Raw genomic sequence first — 21,979 nt, 5'->3', positions numbered from 1 at the left:
GGTCTTGATAGCTTTAATGTAACAAATATCCATGATAAGGGATGCATAGCACAAATCTGTTTATATTTTTCTGATGTTTTTGAATTCCTCATCTACAAACTCAGGGCTGACTATTCACAAGGCTCGAAGAAACATTGATGTCCTGAATTATAGTGTGCATACGTCAAATTATATGTCTTTTTGCTATAAATACTAAATTTCCAATTAAAAGATTCCCTTTTTATATATATGTCCAAAAACTTTAAACAATCATCTTTCTCTATCTAAAGTGTAAATTTAATAGAAGGAACTTGATCATTTAGGTGAGCCAAAATTTTATTTATATCGAAATCTTTGGGTATGATGGCTAGAATATCATCAACTAACAGTACCATGTCACAGGAAATTGGAAATCTAAGGGATGTACAGGCGTTAAGAATATTTCATATATAAATTTGAAAGAACAGGCGAAGATGGATTTCCCATTACCATACCAAAAGTTTACTTAAAATATTCCCCATTGAAAATAAATTTGTGGAAGGTGTAGCAAGAGGAAAACCTGCCTGTTGCAATATGAAACAATTGTTAGGAAAAGGTTAGGGAAAGTGAGATGCGAGAAAGAATTTGAACGGAGGTACAGTAAAAAGGAATGAAAGAGGTTGTAGGTAGGGGCCGAAGGAAGGGACACTGCAAAGACCTTTCAGTAATGCCTACAGCGCACCACGTGAGGTACACCGACTTAGTCAGTCCTGGTATTCACTAGACTCACCTCTATCTTCCGTTTCAAGTCACTCAATGAAAATGTGAGAGCTAAGATCGGCGTAGCTCTGCGTCGTTCAAGTCTTTCTCCGATCTCAGCATGATAGACACCCACAGTTAACGGGATCTCTGCTTCTTCTATTCAAACACAGCTTGCACTGACTCGGGCTGTGAAGCTCTGGGATTCTCTTGTGTTGTGCTGGAAAGCTCTGGCTCGTGCGATGCTACTAACGACACCTTGTGTGGAAAAGGCTGCACATGCTGCCTAAGTAAGTAGATTTTTATTATTATTATTATTATTATTATTATATTTTTGGGGGAGGTCTATCACATTCATCCTATTCGACTGTATGGTTTTTATAGTATGGGGTTCTGGGTTGCATCCTGCTTCCTTATGATTCCATAACTATTTCACTATGAGCACTGTTTCTAGTACACACTCCTCTGCATGAATCCTAGAGCTACTCCAGCATATTCCTTCTGTTTCTTTCTTGAGTTCTCCCCTCTGTGACCATTACCATTTTTCATAGCTGACCAGTTCTTTAGTCTGCCTCGTGTACTGTCCGTGCATTGGTTTGTTGTGCCATCCTTCTGTTCTGTTTGTTATTCTCTAGTCTTTGTATATTTCTGGGACTTCATCTACTTTTATCAGTCCTTCTTCCCATGTACTCCTTAGCCACTGGTCTTCACTGGTTTTCATATATTGCCCCTGTGCTCTGCCGTCAATGTTGACGCAGTCCTCAATGCTTAGTAGCCCTCTCCCTCCTTCCTTTCATGTTATGCATAATCTGTCTGTATTTCCTCTTGGGTGTAGTGCTTTATGTATTGTCAAGTGTTTCCTAGTTTTCTGGTCTATGCCGCAGAGTTCAGCATTCGTCCACTGCACTACTTCTGCGCTGTATCTGATTACTGGTACTGCCTATGTGTTTTGACTTGAATATCGCCTTAAGTCTCTGCATATATTCTTTCCTGATCGTGTCCTCCATCTCTTGGTGTTTTATATACTCTCCTTCTATTATTCCTAGGTATTTGTATCCTGTCTCATCTATGTGTTTGATGCTATCCCCATCTGGTAGCTTTATCCCTTCAGTCCTTGTTACATTGCCTTTTTGTATATTGACCAAGTCACATTTTTCTGTTCCAAACTCCATCCTGATGCCCCAGATACAATTCTTAGTCTAGATTATAGTATCTAATTCCTCGATGCTTTTACCATACATCTTGATGTCGGCCATGAACATCAGATCGTTAATTCTGTTGCCTCCTTTCTGGAGATGGTACCCAGCATCCATCTTCTGCAGTACTCTCGTCATGGGAATCATGACTACTACGAAGAGTAGTGAGGATAGTGAGTTGCCTTGAAAGATCCCTCTCCTGATGTTAACCTCTGCTAGTCTTATTTCTGAGATTGTAAGTACTGTATTCTAGTTGCACATTGTATTTTTGAGGAAGTTGATGGTGTTTTTCTCTGCCCCAAATATTTTCAAGCATTCTATTAGCCAAGTGTAAGGTATCATGTCGAAGGCTTTCTTGAAGTCAATCCATGCTATGCTTAAGTTAGTTTCCCTTTTCTTACTATTCTTCAGTACCATTTTATCTATCAGCAGCTGGTCTTTTGTGCCCCTACACTTCCTCTACACCCTTTCTGTTGGCGGGGGATGGTGTTTGTATCCTCTAAGTAGTTGTATAGCCTTTCACTGATGATACCTGTTAGCAACTTCCACATTAATGGTAGGCTTATAGTTACTTGCTATATTTCCCTTGTTTTTGTCTTTTTGTACTAAGGATTTTGTACATGGTGGTTTGTGATACAATGCTGGAGTTGTTCTGCTATTCGTGGGTGTAGGACCTTGAAGTTTTTCAGCCAGTATCTATGGACTTCATTGGGACCTGGTGCTTTCCAGTTTGGCATTTTCTTTAGTTGGTGTTTGATTGTGTCTGTTGTTTTCTCAGTGGATCTCTTTTTACTGTCCCCATTTCTTCTGCCTTGAATTACTGGAGCCATGTTGCATGTTTGCTGTGTAATACCGAATTGCTCGATATGTTTTCCCAGTCTCTCTTATTCGGTACAGCTTCAGGAATTTCGTGGTGGTTGTCTTCCCCTCTTAGTTGGCTGTATAGTCTTTTCTGGTTGGTTCCTAGGAGTTTGTTCATGTACCATTGGATCTTATGTGTTTTGTGTTATTTAGTCCCTTCTCCAGTATTTCTCTTTCAGTTCCTCCCTTGTTTTCTTGCTTCTTAGCCTCTTTTCTGCCATCTCTTTCAGTTTATGCAAGTCAGATCTCATCTCCATTAATTGTTTGTTCAGGTGTTTTTTCCAAGGCGGTTACTGTTTTGGTTTGAGTTGGGTTGGTTGTGATGGTGGTGTTAGCATTCATATCCCCATTAGTAATACTACTAATGTTGCTCCTGCATTTGCCAGGTTATTTGTTTCTGTGATACTGGTGGTGTGTATTAGTCTCATTATTTCATTGACTTCACTTGTTTTCTCCCTTAGTTTCTTAGTATTGTAGGCTTTCATGATGGGGATCTCTGTTCTCTCTGTATCTGCCTTCATCCATTGTCTGATCTTTTGCAGCCATTCCATCCTCTCCGTTACTTCTTCCGCGTTTCTTCGTGTGACGTCGTTTGGTAGCTCATCATTTCTGTCATCTTCTGTGGTATCGTCTCTTAGTTCCTATTCTTGTCCTTCGTTGCTGGGTGTTATTTCTATTTCCAGTTCATCTCTTTCAGTTGAGGATGGCCAGTTATTTTTCTTTATGTTCATTACTTGGTCTGCCAACCTTCTTCTGTAATCTCATTCTGTCGGGTTGTTTCTGATGTAGCATCTCCATATTTCCTTATTCTCTTCACTGGTCCATTTCTTTTTCTGGTTTGCCTCTGCAACTCCAGTCTCTGGTTGCTGGTTACTGTCGTTTTTGTGGTCAGTTGCTGGATGACGACCTCTAAGTACCTGATCGCCCTCCCCGTCGATTGGGCTGTATACATGGCTGCCGGTCAAAGCTCCTCTGTTGCTAGAGGATCCATCTACGTCGTTGTCGTTTGATCTTTCATTTCCTTCCATCATTGCTGTGGTTTTCTATTATTATTATTATTTCATTATGATGATGATGATGATGGTGATGAAGATGATGATGATGATGATGATTCATTTTCTTCTGTTTTCAGATACTTCTACTTGTGTCACACTACCTGCCTGCGGAGATGCTGGCGGGTCGTGCATTTCTCCTTCTGAATCGGGCAACTGCACAGGTGTTCTCGACCCCAATGGCTGCTTTGGAGACAGCTGCTCCTGTTGTATGGGAGGTGAGTGAATCATCCTCTTCAATGGTAAGATTAGGCCTCAAAATCTATTGTGGAATTTTTTCTATTGACTCCCTTCTACTGCTAGACTTTAGAATTAACTTTCTGCATCTGCTTTCCCTGACTTAAAACATTTAACTCCTTCCTTCCATTCCTGTTCCTGTTTTCTTCTGGCCAGGGCTAGAGAAGGGTACCAGATTGCTCATGACACTAGTATCCCCTTCATTTATACACATATATTGTCAGCTATACGAAGGAAATTTATATTGACTTTATTCTGGATGTTATAAACTGATGTTTCTCCAGGTTATATCTATCCCGTGGTTTTCCCCGAGAGGGCAAAAAAATAAAAAAAAAAAAAAAAAAAAACTTTTGGAATAGTTCAGTTATTAAGAGATTTTATAGACCTTAACTTTGTATTTTTTCACAGAACCTTGACTTATATGGTGATAAAGGAAACACTGTTAACGTATTTATAACAATAATACAACACTAAGTCAACCTCACTTAAATTAAATATCACCACACCAATACGACCTTATTCAAATAAAAATTTCACAATATTATTATGGTATTCAATAGAAAGTAAGATAATATCACAAATGTTTTACAAACGTAGTTGGAAGTATAGTGCTCCTGCTTCACAAAAATAGCGCAGGTCCAAAGAGAAGTTGGAAATGGAAAGGAAGGAAGGAAGCAAGGAAGGATGAAAGAAGGAAGGAAGCAAGGAAGGAAGGAAGTAGCACTGAGTGGAAGAAGTAGTAGGTTGAGCCATCAAGAGATGTTGCTCCTGAGGCAAAAGACGGAAATACTCGAAGAATAAAAGGACAAAATTTTTCAATTAAAAAATATACAATATATACAATGAGGGAGAATAACAGTTCGTCATAATATATTATATATATATATATATCTATATATATAGATATATATAATATATATATTTTTATATTATTAATATATTATATATACTATTATATATATAATTGGGTGCTCCTGCTTGTTTCAGATCAAGTTATGACCTGATTGATCATCAGTAATTTGTACTGTAAGATTTACTCTTTATTCTGTAATGTAAAACACGAAGAAGTTCATTATTCACATAATAGTGACAGAAGTCCTCTCTTCCTCGCCAAAGGACAGCGGAACAGTCTTCCTTCTGAGGAAGTCGTGCAGTTTTCCTTGAATTTGAATACATTGTGATCTATTCATTCCTTTATTAATGTATTTTTCCGTTTGATAAGCAAGATCTCTTCTTTCTACATTTCCCTTTACTTCCTGATGGTGACCATATTCTATGGAAGCTTGAATTTCAAGTAGGGCCCCTTTGTCTGGCTTCTTGTTCCATATGAATAGAGTTCATCATCATCTTCTGAATAATAATAATAACAATAATAATAATAATAATAACATATATTGTTTTTCGTCGACGATCAAAGGTTGCGACGAGACGAACAAGTGCACAGCTGCCGGAGGCTACTGCTTCCGAAAGGACGGTCCCCACGTGTGCCCTGGGAAGGCCTTCAAATTCTGTGGTAATGGGAACTGTCGCTGTTGTGTGGATCCTCACGGGCACGGGCACGGACACGGGCATGGACAAGGCCACGGACACGGGCATGGGCACGGCCACGGGCATGGTCGGTAACGGTAAGAAAGATTTCCATTTCTTGAATTTTTTGTCATGAGGAGCACCTCTATGATTTATTGAAAAGAGATTGTTTATCCTCAGCGCCAAACACTCTGACCCTGTTCATCTGCGTGACTGCTTAGGATTTCATCTATTTATCTATTTATTAATTTATTTTTTGTTTGTTAATAAATAAATAGGATACCTTCTTTCTATATTTATCTTTAATTCCTCCTACTTCCTCCTAATAAATGCCAAATTCATAAAAACTTGAATTTCAAATCAATGGACCCCGTGGTGGGCTTGTTCCATATGAATAAGGTTCTTCTTCATCTTCTGAATAATAAGAGATTCTCTATTGTTCTGTTGCTATCCATTTAGCAGTTTAATATTTTCATTCATGTTGAAAATGTAACATCTCCTCCCTAATCGCTGTTAGTGGTGATCGTGAGGGTTGGTACGTTCTTTCAAATGCTCTTTCACTCCTCCTTAAGAATGAATTTCCCAATCTACTTCTATTCATACATTCCCCCGGTGATTTAACCCTTCCTTCTCATTTCTTTCCTTCTTCAGTCTATTTGTTTGAGTAAATTTCAGGGTCAACAAGACAACCTTGAATAAAACTAGATCTTTAGTTTTCAATCCAGTCATTAAAGCTTTATCCTTTAGTTCCTCTTCTTTACAGGATATCATAAAATGTAGCTTATCTGATCATTGGTCTTTATTTTTCATTGTCACTTCTTCTTCAGGAAAAACTTTCCTTTGCCACTTCTTCTGAAGGTCCTAGTGTCCTTGTCACCTCTCGTCTAGGACCTACGTTCTATCTTGTGTCATCCTTTCCCTTAATCTTGGCCTCCTTTGTTGTGGAGTGGGCTTACTTTCAGTTTCCTAAAGGGAATCTTATTGGCAGCATCCATTCTCTTGAGACTCATGAGAGGATCACCGTCTTCTCAGAAAGGGATGTTCTCAACTCAACAAACCACCTCCTCACACTTTTACTGGGTGGAAATAAACAATACTTGAACTGCTTGGTTTGGGGAACTTTTGTTCTCTTAACTCCCACGACATTTCTTACTGCTTCCGATTTTTCTCACCCTTAGTCTTCTATCCTTCCTTCCCCACTTACTCCAGGTTTAACTCCTTGTACCGCCCCTTTCATTCTGCCCTTTCCATTAGGCCTTGAAATGAGGAACACTGCTTTAATCAGCTGCTGGTCATGGGACCTTTTCTTCTCATGGCTATTCATTCAAGATTCCCTCTTGGGTCATTACCATGTGCTTAGGACGTATTTCACTGGTATTGTTGTTATTGCCATTATTTTCATAATCTCCTTTTTTCTCTTTTTAGCTGATTTTGATTAGATTCCATTGGTAAGGATTATCATCATATAGAAATCCCTCTAAAAGTTTAATTAAAGAATCATGCAGTAATGATGAATGATGTCTATTTTTAAGAATACTACCGCAATTTTTCTCGTTCTTTGCCTTCATATTTTTGAAGCCTTTGATCATCTTTTCTTTTCAGGAGAGGATTCAAACGAAAGTGGCTAACCCTTGCAACCAGATGAGTGACAACTGGGGTTGTCCACTGCTAGACTGAGAACCATTTATTATGATTACTAATTTGACTGAAAACATTCTTTTCATCCTAATTATAAATTGAAGAATCTTAAATTGAAAACTTTTGTTATTTCTTAAATATGTTTTATGATTATTCTGCAAATAAATTTAGCATGCAAAATAGCTCTTTGTGATTCCATCCCTATTATTGAAGTAACTGATTCACAAGGCATCGCTTGACACTTTTAATTATACTAGTTTTTACATAATTTGGAGTAGCTACGTACATGCGAATATGAAGTATTCTCGATTATTGAAGTGACAGGGAGATTTGGACCATTTTCTTTGTGTCCAATCCAGACTCAAGGACTGTCATTCCTGATTGAAACAGTTCTTGATGCAAAGTAGTCTGTCCTTGTGTGACATTCTTTGAGAATCGAGTAGGTTGGCAATGTCAACTGCACCGTCTCCAGGGAGGGAAAATAACTCGGTTCTTTAAATGTTTTTCGTTGCCTGAGTGTTTGTGCTTGAAGCAGAGAATGATATTATCTTCTAGTTCAGTAAGATGAGTCATAAAAAAGCGAAGGATTGCATAAATGAGTCTATTGCAGAAATAAATATAAATATCAAGAAACGAAACTTATGAAATACAAAACTTAAAAAACGCAATAAATAATAATAATAATAATAATAATAATAATAATAATAATAATAATAATAATAATAATAATAATAATAATAATAATAATAATAATAATAATAATAATAATAATAATAATAATAATAAAGGCAAAGTAACAAGGACTGAAGGGATAGAGCTACAGGATGGGGATGGCATCAAAACATTGATGGGACAGATACAAATACCTGGGAATCATAGAAGGAGAGGACATAAAACACCAAGGGATGAAGGACACGATCAGGAAAGAATATATGAAGACCCCTAAGGCGCCGGAAGTGTAGTGGAGGAAAGCTGAACTCCGCAGCATAGACCAGAAAACTAGGAAACACATGATAATACGTAAAGTACTACACGCTAGAGCATTTACGGACAGACTATACATAACACAAAAGGATTGCATGGGAAGAACGACTGATAAGAGTAGACGAAGATCCAGAGATATACGGAGACAGGAGAATGACAAACAGAAGGAAGAATTACACAACAAACCAATGCACGTATTAAAAGTCCTAAAGGGACATTGAGTTATTCCTTTCAGGACCATATTTTTGGTAACGTGAGCCAGAGCGAGGCACTGAGCGACTCTTTCTCTCTCTTTCTTGACCAAATTCCCTCCTCTCTCTCTCTCTCTCTCTCTCTCTCTCTCTTTACCAACCAACCGACCTCTGTGTAACTCGCATATCACAATCATCTCAGGTAGCTAAATCGGACTCGTGAGTTACAAAAATACATTTATTTATTTAAGAATAAAAGTTTTAACTAAATAAATCAAATTCTCAAAGAACAAAATAGTTAACTGAATAAGTTAATATTGAAAATCCAAATAATGCACCACTATTATTCAAACAGAATACCCAAATAACCCTGGGGATCGGACCAAACCCGTCCACCCTTTTCTCTACAATAATTAGACATCAGTCATAAGATAGATAATCAAGAAGGTCATAGTCTCCCCACACCTTTACCATGGAATTATCAGATAAGTTCCCACTGAAGTTGCCAGACCTACCAGAGAAAAAAAGCAAAGAAACCTCACATAAATAGATTGCAAACAAACCAAAAGGACATAAATCAAAAAGTCATATGGAAAAAGACATCTCTGAAACAAAGGTTTAAAATACAAAAATACTAAGCCACACTCTGGCTTAAGAGTACGCTTACCCATTTCAGCTGTGAGTATTAACATTTAAACAAAATCACACAGGCTATATACGGCCATTCCCAAAACAAGGCCGCTTCTCCAATTTGGTTATCTTACCTTCTCATTGATATGACGCCACTGATTCGTCACAAGTCATTGCACTAAAACAGAGGCGTGACGTCATATACAGCTCATCATCACACCCATAAGAATCTACCCAAAACCAGATCCTCTTCCGCTCATGCACAGGACACAAACCGTGGCCTGTCTTTGCTTAGGCTGCAACCTTCCCAAATCGCGCCACCCCAAGTGATGCGTCAACATTTTAATGTCCCCGCTTGTTTCCATGGGAGTCAAAATGATGATATCTATCGTATCAAAGAAAGTCACTGCTCATCACGTCTGTACGACTGACACACTACTGAATAAACATTTTATCAACTCAAATAATGCAAATACCAAACGCATGATACTAATAATACTCGTTTCACATGGACAGTACATGAGGCAGACCAAAGAACTGGCCAGCATTGAAACATGGCAATGGCTACGGAAGGGAGAACTGAAAGAGGAGACAGAAGGAATGCTAACAACGGCGCAAGATCAGTCCCTGAGAACCAGATATATCCAAAGAACGGTAGGTAGAAATTACATTTTAGCCATATGCAGGAAGTGCAATATGAAAAACGAGACTATTCTCTAGACCTTGAAAAAGGGCATGATTCAGGGGCAAAAGCCCTCCACTGGAGCCTGTGCAAGAAACACCCGGTACCGTGCCGTAATAAGTGGTACGAGCACCAACCTGAAGGGGTGATAGAAAACGATCAGGCAAAGATGCTCTGGGACTATGGTATCAGAACAGATACGTGCAAAAAGACCAGACGTGACGTTGATTGACAAAATCAAGAAGAATTAGTACTCACTGATGTTGCAATACCATGGGACACTAGAGTTGAAGAGAAAAAAAATGGGAAAAAAGGGATAATTATCAAATAGAGATCAGAAAGATATGGGATATGTCAGTGTAAATTGTACCCATAATCATGGGAACACTAGGCACTATCCCAAGATCCCTGTAAAGGAATCTGGAAAAACTAGAGGCTGAAGTATCTCCAGGACTCATGCAGAAGTGTGCTCCTAGGAACAGCTCACATAGTAAGAAAAGTGGTGGACTCCTAAGGAGGCAGGATGCAACCCGGAACCCCACACTATAAATACCACCCAGTCGAATTGGAGGACTATAATAGAAACACCGTCCCCCCCCCCCCTCCAAATAATAAATAAATAAATAAAATAATAATAATAATAATAACATAGCAAGTGAGGAAACAAGCCACTTGTAACGAGCTGAATTTCGATACATTGAAAGCAGAGACATTACAGTAAACTTAAAACTCTCTCGCTCTCTCTCGTTAGCTCCTAATTTTTGACAGAAGTGAAGGGCAGCAAAATACATAAAAGAAAAGTTCACCTTCCCCTGTTGCATTAAGACCTTGTCTTCATAAAACCTCTAATTTCATTGAACATGAAATACCAATTTAGCGGGAAATGATGCTGGGATGCTGGTGACTTTTTCCTTTGTTTAATGAGTTGTTAACTAAAGAAGTAGTTTACGTACCGTTCAACATTTAAAGCATCGTTACCATTATTTTGTATATTCATATAAAATCTTTTTTGTTTATTGCTTTATTTACTTTTTCTTCTTTTTCTCCCTCTTCATCTTTTTGCTCCAAGGTTGACGGAATTGACGAAGACTGAAGAAATTGGAGAGAGGCAGTTCGGGGCAGCTCAAAGAGACTTGGGAAATGCCACATCATATGAGAAGAGCTTCTTCATTCGTCTTCTTACCATCTATCTATCTATCTATCTACGCAGACGCGCAGGCGCAACAGTGAATTTGTATGTGGGTGTTTGTGCATGTGTTTTTATAATATAAACAAATCTTGCACCATGGCTGAAATGTATAATTAAATACGCCTCTGATTTTTTTTAAACAGGAAAAATACGCTATTAATTACATGCGATTTATTTTGTAAAACGTAAAAATATCTATGATTTTCTTAAATAATAAAAAAAAACAAAGCTGTTAATCTTATATGCATGGTTAGTAAACGCAATTTAAAATGTTGAATAATGAGTAAACGTGGTCAAAATCCTCTACCTCTCTAATTTTTATAACCAATTTTTTTTTTTTATCTTTTTTGTGAATTATTTTAAATTTCACTCCACAAGAGACATCGATCTGGCAAACATCTCTACAGCATTCCCGTAACTCTTTTGATGTCCTCCCACAAGGAACTGAGATGGAAGTTAGGTCGCACTGGCATGACTGAGCCATAAATAACCCTGGCGATGAATATGATATAAGTACTACGCTGTGGCTACAGTTACGGCAGCCATAACGTGACTTTCCAAGGCTATGGTTACGACAGTTTTCTATGCGGATACGTGTGTTTTCTGGGACCCGTCCCTTGCCCACATGGGGCTGCTTGGCCAATCATAGCCCGGAAAAAGTGACGTAGAATGAATGACGTCATCTCCCTTTCTGCCAATCATTGGAGGAGGAGGACGGATGATGTTGAAAAAGTTTCGTGTATTTCGCAAAACCCCTTTGGCTGTGTTCAAGACTATCATTCACTCACTCCCCAGCAATATCAATTGTTAAGGGGAAAAAATCGAATACTTAACAGAAGAAGGAATTTTCATTGGCGGTATAACATTATGGTCTGCGCTTAAACAGATTTTTTCAGTATGCGCGGAAGCTAATCTCTCGCTGTCTCACGAAGTCACAAAGTTTTATGTCGAACGTTCTATGCCGCCTCTCACTTAAGCTTGCCCTATTATTAAGCCTATTTTAAACCATCCGCGGCCGTCATTGTCTTCATGTAGTACTATGTCACTGCTCCCCTGATTTGCCTCGGCATGCAGGCTGGAAAACCGTCATGCATGGAACGCTGTGATTAGGTGACGATTCCCTATTCCTCTTTTGTGAGAGAAATAATGAAATTTCATTTCATCCCAGCTATTTCACCTTTATCATTTGGTCTGCCATTGACTGGAATACTACTGCTCACATGTCTGGAAAAGGTGCTCTACATATACATAGGCCTGCTTCCTCTCTTGAAAGTTGAATTCACATCTTGACTAATGATCACTTGCCTACTGACACTCAGCAAAACAAGAGCAACATGACCTCCTGATGCTGCTTAATTGATACTATCTGTTACATGCAGGCAATGTAAATGTAGCATGTAATGCTAATACTGAGTTAAGCTGGCCATACATTATCCAACTTGTTGTACAACTTGGTTGGCTTGTATGAAATGTTGGACAGTGTATGGGCAGGTTGTACAACAAGATTTTGGTTGGTTGGTTTGGTTGGAGAGAATCAAAACAGCTTTGATTTTAAGGGGGCGTGGCCTAATGTTGTACAACCTTTTGACAGTGTGTGCGCTTGTTGTAAAACTTCACAACCAACATCAGTTGGAAGCCTAGTTTGACTGCGAGTAGTCCTTGCTTTAAAGACACGTTCTTTTGGAAATAGCTGTTTTATAAAATTGTTAAATAGACGTGATGGCAAATATAAATGACACTGAACAGTGGAGAAGTTTCATTGATACATACAGAAGTTTACCTGCGATTTGGAAAGTGAAAAGCGAAGAATATAAAGATAAAAACAAACGAAATAAAGCATGGGAAGTACTGTTGAATAACCTTAAGGAAATAGTTAGCAATGCCACTCTAGATGATTTAAAAAAAAATAAACAATATGAGAACTTGTTATATGAGGGAATTGAAAAAGAAGGAAAAGTCTGAAAAGTCTGGTGCGGGCGGTGATGACATGTACGAACCAAGTTTATGGTATTTCGATTTGCTGCATGATTTTTTAGGAGATCAAGAAATCCAGATACCTGGAGATAGTAATTTGGATGAGAGCGATGACCAGGGAATTGGAAATACAGCAGGTACCAAGAGAAAAATGCGGACTACTCATGATACAACTAAAGATCACTATTTGCAAAAAGCCGTCGAACATTTAGATTTCATAAAAGAGCAGAAACTCATGAAGGACGAAGCCGCAATCTATGCGGATAGCTGGGCGGTATCCTACAGAAAGCTGAACGAGACACAAAAGTTGTAAGCAAAAAAGCTATTGATGAGATTCTTATAATGGGCCAATTAAACCAGTTAACATTGGATTCTGTGTCACTATCGTCCAGTAGGTCAAGTACTCGTGCATCAACCCCATTGACATTTTCAACCCAACCTGTATGCATTTATCAATTATCCAATGAAAATGTCTCGACTGACATAAGCCAAGGGAGTCAATATACTATAACTGAACTTCTTCAAGACCCGAATTATTCTTTAAAGTAGTTGTAGAATACCTATATTAAACTTCAAGGATAAAAATACATTCATTTGGTACAGTAGTTTATTTTTAGTTTGCATTATTTAAAGGAAACGTTTTTGAACAATGTAATATTTAGTTTATGTATTTTTATAATGTTGTAGTATACCTAGATACAACTTCAAGGATGCATATACATTCATAAGGTACAATATTTTATTTTCATTTTTCATTGTTTAAAGGAAATCTGTTATTTTTATTAAGAATGTAATATTCAGTTAATACATTTTTATAATGTATATTACTTAATGGTAATAAAATTTATCAGTTTTTGATGTTTTATTGCTGTTCTACCCTTGCAGAAGGTTGTTGTAATCCTAACATTTTCCACTGCCATGAGACTGCACCATCAGTATAGAAATACTGACAAAACTTGTTCCTTACTTGCTTAGCACATGTGGTAGAATTTCTTTTCTGAGTTGGTTGTAATGGGACTAGTTGTTGCGGATCAGATCTCCAAGAACCCTCCTGTACAGTTGCAGTATCTATATTTCTATATCAGCGCCTTGAAAATATAACTGTCTATTCTTTTTCAAGATATAATTGTGTAGATAGCAGCATGCCAATGTGATTCGTGCGGCTTTTTCAGGTGCTAAATTTATAGTAGTAAATAAAATCCGAAACCTGCTAGCTAGAATCCCAAAGCAATTTTCAATAATTCGTCTTGCTCGAGATAATCTATAGCAATAGATTCTTTGTTCATCTGTTTGCTGATCAGTGAAGGGTTTCATTAGATTTTCAGAGAGGGCAAATGCATCGTTTCCTACCATGACATACGGCATTTTCCCATAATTTCCTACAGGTAAATCCTCTGGATCTGGAAATGTAATGTCATCGTTTTCAAGTTGTTCAAAGAATTTGCTGTTAGATTGAACTCCTCCATCTGATGCTCTTCCATTTGCTCCAGCCTCAGCATATATGAATTCATAGTTGGCATTTGCGATGCCAAACAAGACAATGCTGAATGTTTTTTTATAATTATAATAGTATGAACCTGAATTTGCTGGTTTTTTTATGTTGACATGTTTACCGTCTACCGCTCCAATACAGTGTGGAAAATTCCACTTTCTTTCAAAGGACGTAGATAGTTCTTTCCATTCATCTTTTGTAGTTGGAGTTTTAATTATTTTCTTCTTGTTTAGCTCACTAATTATAGCATTGCAAGTAGGTAAAATAAACTGACCTATAGTTTGGGGAGCAATTCTCGTCAAAAACTTTAAATCCTCATATGATTGACCGGTCGCTAAAAATCGTAAAGTTGTTGACAGCTTTTGGTGTACTGTTATCATGTCATCCCTCATTTTCGTAGCCTTTTTTTTTCAAGAAAGGCGTAACCAGGCTTAACAGCTCCTGATAGGTTTCATTGTCCATTCTCAAGAAATTTTTGTAATCATCTGGAGCAGTTTCTTTTAGTTCACGTAACAAATTCACATGAGAATTATGTGAGCGATTTAGCAACCATTGTTTTGCCCAATGCTTTCTTTTTTTACGTACTTTTTTTTCGTTCTCAGCTGCACATAAACTGATTATTGTACCACATAAAAGTATTTCTTCATCTACTTCCATTCCGTAATGATTCTATTTGAAATTCTAAGACAACAATAATATGCCACAGAGCGTGTTATTCAATACAGATCGACATCTATAACTAATGTTGGAAGACTTGGTCTTACAGTGTATGCTCTAGAGCAGAAATTGTTGGCCAACATTGTTGTCCAACCAAGTTGGATAATGTATGGCCCGCTTTAGTATACTAAAACTTCTTACCTTTGTCAAGGTCATGATAGTCTAATTACTGCCTTGTGGCCCTACGGTCGTATTAAAAAATATTATAAACCTTTTACCATTCCTTGAAAAAATAAAAAATAGACTATGGGCCAACAGCACTTTCCTGATGTTGGTCATCATTATAGTAAAAGTCAATACTTTGGAATAAAACACTCACAATCAAACATCAGAAGACAGTTGTAGTACCAGAGAATAATCAGTAATGTGGTTGCTGCTATGTCGCTGCACCACAAGCTGGACAATTGCCAGACATACTTCAGGCTTTCAATTAAAAAAAAAAATCTCTTTGGAGTGAGAGAGTAGGAGAAGGCCATATAGCATTCGTATTTGCAAATTGTTTTCTTACTTATAACAACGTTTACGATAACGTTGTGTGCTTGTTTTGTTCCCAAAAGATAACCTGTTCAGTTTTTTTTAATCTTCCTGGTTCGTCGTATTTCGAGAGTTCATTATTTTTTTTATTTATTTGTTTAATTTTTGCTAGCAGACCTTGGAGGGACCGGCATGAATGTTTTGTTATAATTGGGTGAAGAAGTTTTTAGAAAAAGGCATATGCATATATACCCCGTTATGGGTATATCATGAGAGAGAGAGAGATACTCGCAAGGAAGCCATAAAAGAGGGAATTGAAAGCAGAAGCCTGAGGGAGGGACATCAGTAAAGGTGTACTATGTACAGTTGGACACAGGTTTCCCTGGTACACCTTCTTGAGGGACTTCGAAAAATTATATGGTAACAGTGTTTACTGAGGGGGATGGGGGGAGGACTCTTCCTATCTTAGCAAGAGTTCCACCAATAAGCTCTGGAATTCTTTCAGTGGGAGGAGTCATTAGATATGGTTGGAGAAACACACACACACACACACACCGAGTAAAAAAAAAAAAAAAAAGAAATCTGAGCAGGGTATATCGCTGTTACTAAGATTACTGTCTCACTTTTAATATAAGTGTGTTTATTAAGATTCCATTTAACTTTCGTCTAAGTCGTTATCTTACCACCGTGTCTGTTATTATATATCGGTCATATTCATTACGCAATACTTAAAATTGATCAAAATTTTAGAGTTATATTGGTATTGGAGAGAATCACGAACGTCATAACAGGATATTTTAACCTTATCACGTAAGCCAAGTTTATAGTATCGGTTGCAGTGCGTTTCTTACCAATAATATAATAGGAAGCTATAAAGAGAAGCGCAGCAACACTTCATTGAACATACCCAAAAACTCTGTGAATGTGTTTTAAGTGTCCGACACCTTAGCTCCTCCTCTCTCTCTCCCATATTAGCTCCTTTAAAGTGACATGTCATCTAGAAATACCACTGCGCTAGGTATTCAGTTTTGATATGTCATTAACACCCTTTAATCTTGGCTAAACTAATATATGCATATATATTTTTTTCGGGGGGCGGGGGGAGTGGTGTCGGGGATAGAGTTCTTGTTGTTAAGCCGTCTTACAGGTTTTGAATTCTAAAATGTAATTCAAACTGACAAGCTTCTTGCTTTTGCTGTACCGATGTCCTCAGCCTGGCTTTGCTACAACTGAAATGGGTGGGAGGCTAGGGGTAAGGTGGGCCTGTTGCGACCCCGATGAGTGGACGAAGTACTAGATATGCTCGTGGATAGAATGTATGGCTAACGAAAAGCTCCACTTGAAGTATTTTCTTGTTTATCTTTAATGCCTGCGTGTTTTTAGTGTTTATCCTAATATTGCCATAGTACTGTAGATTTTCTGAATACAACAACATTTACAAGAAGAAGGATTGGGTTAAACTCTCTCTTGTAAATACATATAGAATGAAAAGGAGAGAGAGAGAGAGAGAAGAGAAAAGAGAAGAGGAGAGAGAGAGAGACGAAGAAAGAGAGAGAGAGAGAGAGAGAGAGAGAGACTAGACATTACTGAGGAATCAAAATGAAACTACTAGGGACAGAGAAAATTCTACAACGTGCAATGGAAAGTGAAGAAGGACTCCCAAACTTGGTGCAAACTTTTAACCATTCCCATATGGTAAACTTATTTCGTTTGCCAATGATAAACAATTGTTGATATTCAGAGGTTTCATGTATTCATGGTTGGGTTTGTATTCCCTTTTGAATATACTGTAGAGGTTATTCCCTACACGCCGTTCATTACAATAATTATTACATGATATGGATAAACATATCTACTTGGCTTATATTTTCAAATATATTAATTGTGATATATGTTTTAATGTCATACGGACAGAAATTCCTTTCGCTCTTATCATCATTTGTATGAGGATAAGAGACAGACGTCTCTATTGTTAAACAACCCCTTCGGTCATTTACCTTTCCATTGTGGAAAGAGCTATTTAAAGAAATGTAGTTTGATGATATTGTCCTAGGGTTCTCTTTTTAGATAATTTTTTAAGGAAAAATCAGGATAGCGAAATTCCTTTTAGATTTTTAACTCCTTTAAAATGTCAAATTCACCTTTCTAATTAATAAATTATAATAATCATGACCTGGAGCTAAACGATATGCATAGGTCTGTTTACGATTTTTTTTACATCATACGACATGGAAGTTCAGCGGAAGCCATGGGGTAATCCAAATATACACAATCAATTTTTACATTTATTTTTAATTAATATTAGTGAGAAGTCCAGCCACCTTCCTTCTAGATCACCTCTTGCAATCTGTTAGGCATAGAAGATTCATGGTTTCTGACGATCTGTGGTCGGTTGTGGAAGAGTTTCCATTGTGTTCCCAGAGGTTCATAAGTTGATCTGGTCTCCTCTCCCGCTCAGGCTCCCAACATTTTACCAAATTAGCCTAAATATTCTCAGTGAGGTTCATGTCTGTATCCTTACTTGGCCAATCAAGCAACTGCAGATCCTCTCGACCTTGAAACCATTTCTGGACTATTCTGGCCGTATGGATGGGGCAGCGGTCGTGAATGAAAATGACAGGAGCAGGTGGGGAGGAATAATTACGCTGTTGAAGTGAAAGAAGTTAGAAATCCTGAAGAATTTCAATATATTTTTCACCAGTGAGCCTCCACTCAATCCTGGTGATATCATCCATATAATGTAAGAAGATCCAGCCCCACACGTTTACTGTGACATGCCCATTCCTGGTCACCTCGTAAATTTCTTCTGTAGTATCTGAAGGGAAAAAATCTAATTGTTAACAATTTACGCTTTGCTTTTCGTAATAGGGAAAATAATTCTATATCGTTTGGGGAAATAAAATGCTAAGTAACAACCCTTGCAATAAATTAAGAATGTTTCTTCATCTGCAAGGATTAATACTTATAATAGCATTAACTTTGATCTGCAACAGTCCGCTATGATATGATATTTTTTAATTCAGTAAACAGGCTGCACTCTATATTATAAGTTTGCCTACGCGATTATTCATAACATTAATAATGTATTTGCTTAATGCCTGAAAGCTGGCCATAGTAGAACTAATGGAGGGTTTTCAATGAAGAATTTTTATTTTCACACTTCTCGGGGCAATATACCGGAAAATAAATGGTTATTGACAAAATTATTATCTTTTGATTATAATATTACCCTTGCTTATAATTATTATAGTCTGACTGTTATTAATGATTTTAGAAACTCACCTTATATTACTCGGTCTTCAGTTATGTATTCTGCCGTGACTTCTGCTAGTAAAAGACCTTTCGTCACTTCATACAACTCGAGACCAAAATTCCATATCCTCCCCCACAAACTGTTGAACGAAGGCAAGCCTATCAGCACGATGCCGAGAAATTCCTTCTTGGCAAGAATTCTATGAGGTATTCCTGCCTCATGCAGACGTCTTCGCACCGTCATAGCCTAAACATTTAATGCCAGACGTTCACAAATAGCAATAGTATTGGTAAAAGGATCTTCTTATGATGCTCGTCGAATGTCGTCGTTATCCTAACGGGTGGTCATTCGTGGTGGAGGTCTTCGAACTGAAATACGTAATTAATTAACATGCAGATACCTAGATAATCAAGATTAATTATAGCCTGTTTACTTATGGGAACGCTATTTAGTATTCTGGGAAGTAAAGAGAAAGAATCACTATTAGAGTTCAAAAGGACCAAGGCAACTGTAGTTTAGGTTTCATAATTTCACGGGTTTATAAGGTTTATAGTTTAAAAAAATTAATAAATAAATGAAATAAATAAATGCTATCCAAAGTCGGTCAATTTCCCAGTCTAAGCTTGCCTCCTTTTCCATTTATTTACTGTTGTAGGGGAGACGTCAAGACGCTGTGCAACAGCACGTATTGAAAGCCCACTTTCTCGTAGAGTGACGATCTGCGCCCGGAGAACTATATGTTGCTGTTCATTTGGAGACTATAACGAATACTACTAGCAGAGGACAGAAGCCCTATCAAAATTTATACAACACCTCAGTCTAGCCATGATTGGGTGACAAACTTGTTAGCGTGTAATAGAGGTGCTGTAGCAGTGATATCGTTATCACCGAACAAAGTGATATATTAAATCACACGATTACTGGGACTGATTGATTGATTGGCTGTTACTGGCATTGCAACATCTCAGGTCATTACTGTCATTGTTAATTGTCTGTTTGTAACACTGTTTACTAAAGGTGGTGCTGTTCCTCTCTTAACGTGAATTCCACTAATCAGCTTTCGAGCTGTTTTAGTGTATAAGAGGTTGGAGGAGGCAAACTTGTAATAAGTATTAATCCTCATAGATGAATAAACATTATCCTAATGCAGGGGTTGTTACTTAGCATTACATTTCCTCAAACGATATATCATTATTTTCCCTTTTACGGAAAGCAACGCGTAAATTATAAAAAAGAAATCAGATTGTTTTCCTTCAGATAATACCAAGGAAACATTTACGAAGTGGCCAGGAGTGGCTTGTAACCGTAAACGTGTGGGCCTAGATTTCCTTACATGGTATATGTGATATCACCAAGACTGAAGGTCTTCACCAGTGAAAAATACGTTAAAATTCTTCAGGATTTCTTCCTCCCTTCACTTCACCATACGGCCAGAATATTCCAGGAATGGTTTCAAGGTCGATAGGATTTGAATTGGTTGCCTAGCCAAATAAGGGTGCAGAACCACATAGATCCCGAGAAAGATAAAGTCGATTTATTAAAGATTGAACAATTCACAGGTGCCCCGAGAGATGCCGAAGTGTAGTAGAAAAATCACTGAATTTCTATTCAGTTTTCTCCCATGTATGCATAAAATTTTTTTTTATTTTTGTTCCCATTATTTTTATGCTCATCCATTTCGTATGAAGTAGCTACTGTCGCATATCTTATGTAATATAAGCTGGTTAGGGGTAATTACGTTTGCTTTATGTCTATTACAATTAGAATCATAATTACCTGACCTGTTATCGAATTACAATTACAGCTTCAATAATACTGAAATACAAAACTTAAATATTGGAAAAAAATTTCACAAAACCTTTTGCACAAAAAAAGGAAATAAATGAAATACAAATTTTTTTAGAATTGGTAGCTGGCTTGTTAAGATTCTCCCTTAATAATATAATAAATAAATTGGGTAGCGACTCAAAACATCTCTCGGTTGCATTTGGCTAAGTAAGAGGGCTGTTCTAGGATAACAATTTCAAATAAAGTACTTTATTATTTGAACTTTTCAGTTACAATTACAATTACCATTAAGTATAAATAAAAAACAACCGCAATTACAGTTAACTTCAAAACGTATAATTAAAAACATTTCAGATAAAAGGTAATGTTTATTTGTAATTGGTAAAGCTCTCTTACTGTGGGTTTCACAGACAGTGCAGTCACGTTTTTGGTCAATAACACTGTAATGAAGACTGGTATCAGTACAAGATTTTGCTAAAATTTTTCGGTATAATCAAGGCTTTAACTCAAATGAATGTCCAGTAAAAATGCTCAATTTTTATTTGTAACACATAGAGCAACTGTAACCAGTTAACTATTCAAACCAATCTGTAGGCAATTGGCGGTTCTCTCTTTGGTAAAAAGAAAAAAAAAAGTTGAAAAGTTGCGTGACAAACGGATTTCTGCTACCATGCCGACAGTTATGTTCCTAGGCGGCCATCTCTTCTTCACCTTCGTAATACAAGCATATGGCTGATGCCCTGAGTCCAAATGAAGATTGCGAAGGAGGTAACCAAGCACAAGTATAACAGTAGCTTTACCATCAATCACAGTATCTATCGTTCTACTACTCCACCATACATGCAGATATCTCTCACTCTAATAATTATAATAATTTACTGCTTACCCAAGTCAATAGTCACTAAAGAAAGAAAAAACAATTTGACCTTAAGATAAAAATAGTAATAGCTGCTACTGCTGATGCTAAGAATAATAGTAAAAAACTAAAAAAATGCTATATTACTGGTTATTACTATTAATAGTTAATTAATATTGTTCCCATGTTTTCAACGTGAGTTGTCTCGGTAAAATTAAGCCTATAAGAGCATTTTATTTGTGCCCACCCCGTCACAGTCATTGTGTGTCTTTTGATAGCTATAATTTATTTATTAAATGTCATTTCAGTGATGGCTCAGGAATGATTTACAGTTTTAATAACCACCAACCAAATTGAGAATATTATGGATATATGTAATCTCCTTCTATTTGATATGCTTTTGAAACCAAAAAAATACACAGCCATGTTTACTAAATTATGATCAATCCATCGAGTACAAAATTCGAAGAATCTAGAATTGATTGCGATGATATATAAATTATAGGTTAACAATTTAAGAT

General features: G+C 37.2%; 2 protein-coding genes across 2 annotated transcripts; one reads left to right on the top strand and one right to left on the bottom strand.

The window, feature by feature from the left end:
* Positions 1-869: 869 nt before the first annotated feature.
* LOC135197052 (uncharacterized) lies at positions 870-7,408 on the top strand. Its single transcript, XM_064223991.1, has 4 exons — positions 870-1,007; positions 3,907-4,044; positions 5,481-5,688; positions 7,193-7,408. The coding sequence occupies exons 2-4, from the start codon at positions 3,943-3,945 to the stop codon at positions 7,216-7,218; spliced, it is 336 nt and encodes a 111-aa protein (XP_064080061.1). The 5' UTR covers positions 870-1,007; positions 3,907-3,942; the 3' UTR covers positions 7,219-7,408.
* Positions 7,409-13,946: 6,538 nt separating this feature from the next.
* Positions 13,947-14,762, bottom strand: LOC135198207 (uncharacterized). Its single transcript, XM_064225786.1, has one exon. The coding sequence runs from the start codon at positions 14,760-14,762 to the stop codon at positions 13,947-13,949; it is 816 nt and encodes a 271-aa protein (XP_064081856.1).
* Positions 14,763-21,979: the final 7,217 nt, after the last annotated feature.

Source organism: Macrobrachium nipponense, chromosome 23 (genome assembly GCF_015104395.2).
Source record: "Macrobrachium nipponense isolate FS-2020 chromosome 23, ASM1510439v2, whole genome shotgun sequence".
NCBI lineage: Eukaryota > Metazoa > Arthropoda > Malacostraca > Decapoda > Palaemonidae > Macrobrachium > Macrobrachium nipponense.
This window is presented reverse-complemented; position numbering and strand designations above follow the sequence as displayed.

Excerpts from the sequence above, each read along its gene's own strand:
- LOC135198207 (XM_064225786.1), bottom strand. The coding sequence starts at position 14,762 with ATGAGGGATGACATGATAACAGTACACCAAAAGCTGTCAACAACTTTA.
- LOC135197052 (XM_064223991.1), top strand. The coding sequence starts at position 3,943 with ATGCTGGCGGGTCGTGCATTTCTCCTTCTGAATCGGGCAACTGCACAG. Across the intron at positions 4,045-5,480 it reads CTGCTCCTGTTGTATGGGAG|GTTGCGACGAGACGAACAAG; the intron begins GTGAGTGAATCA and ends CGACGATCAAAG. Across the intron at positions 5,689-7,192 it reads CACGGGCATGGTCGGTAACG|GAGAGGATTCAAACGAAAGT; the intron begins GTAAGAAAGATT and ends TTTTCTTTTCAG.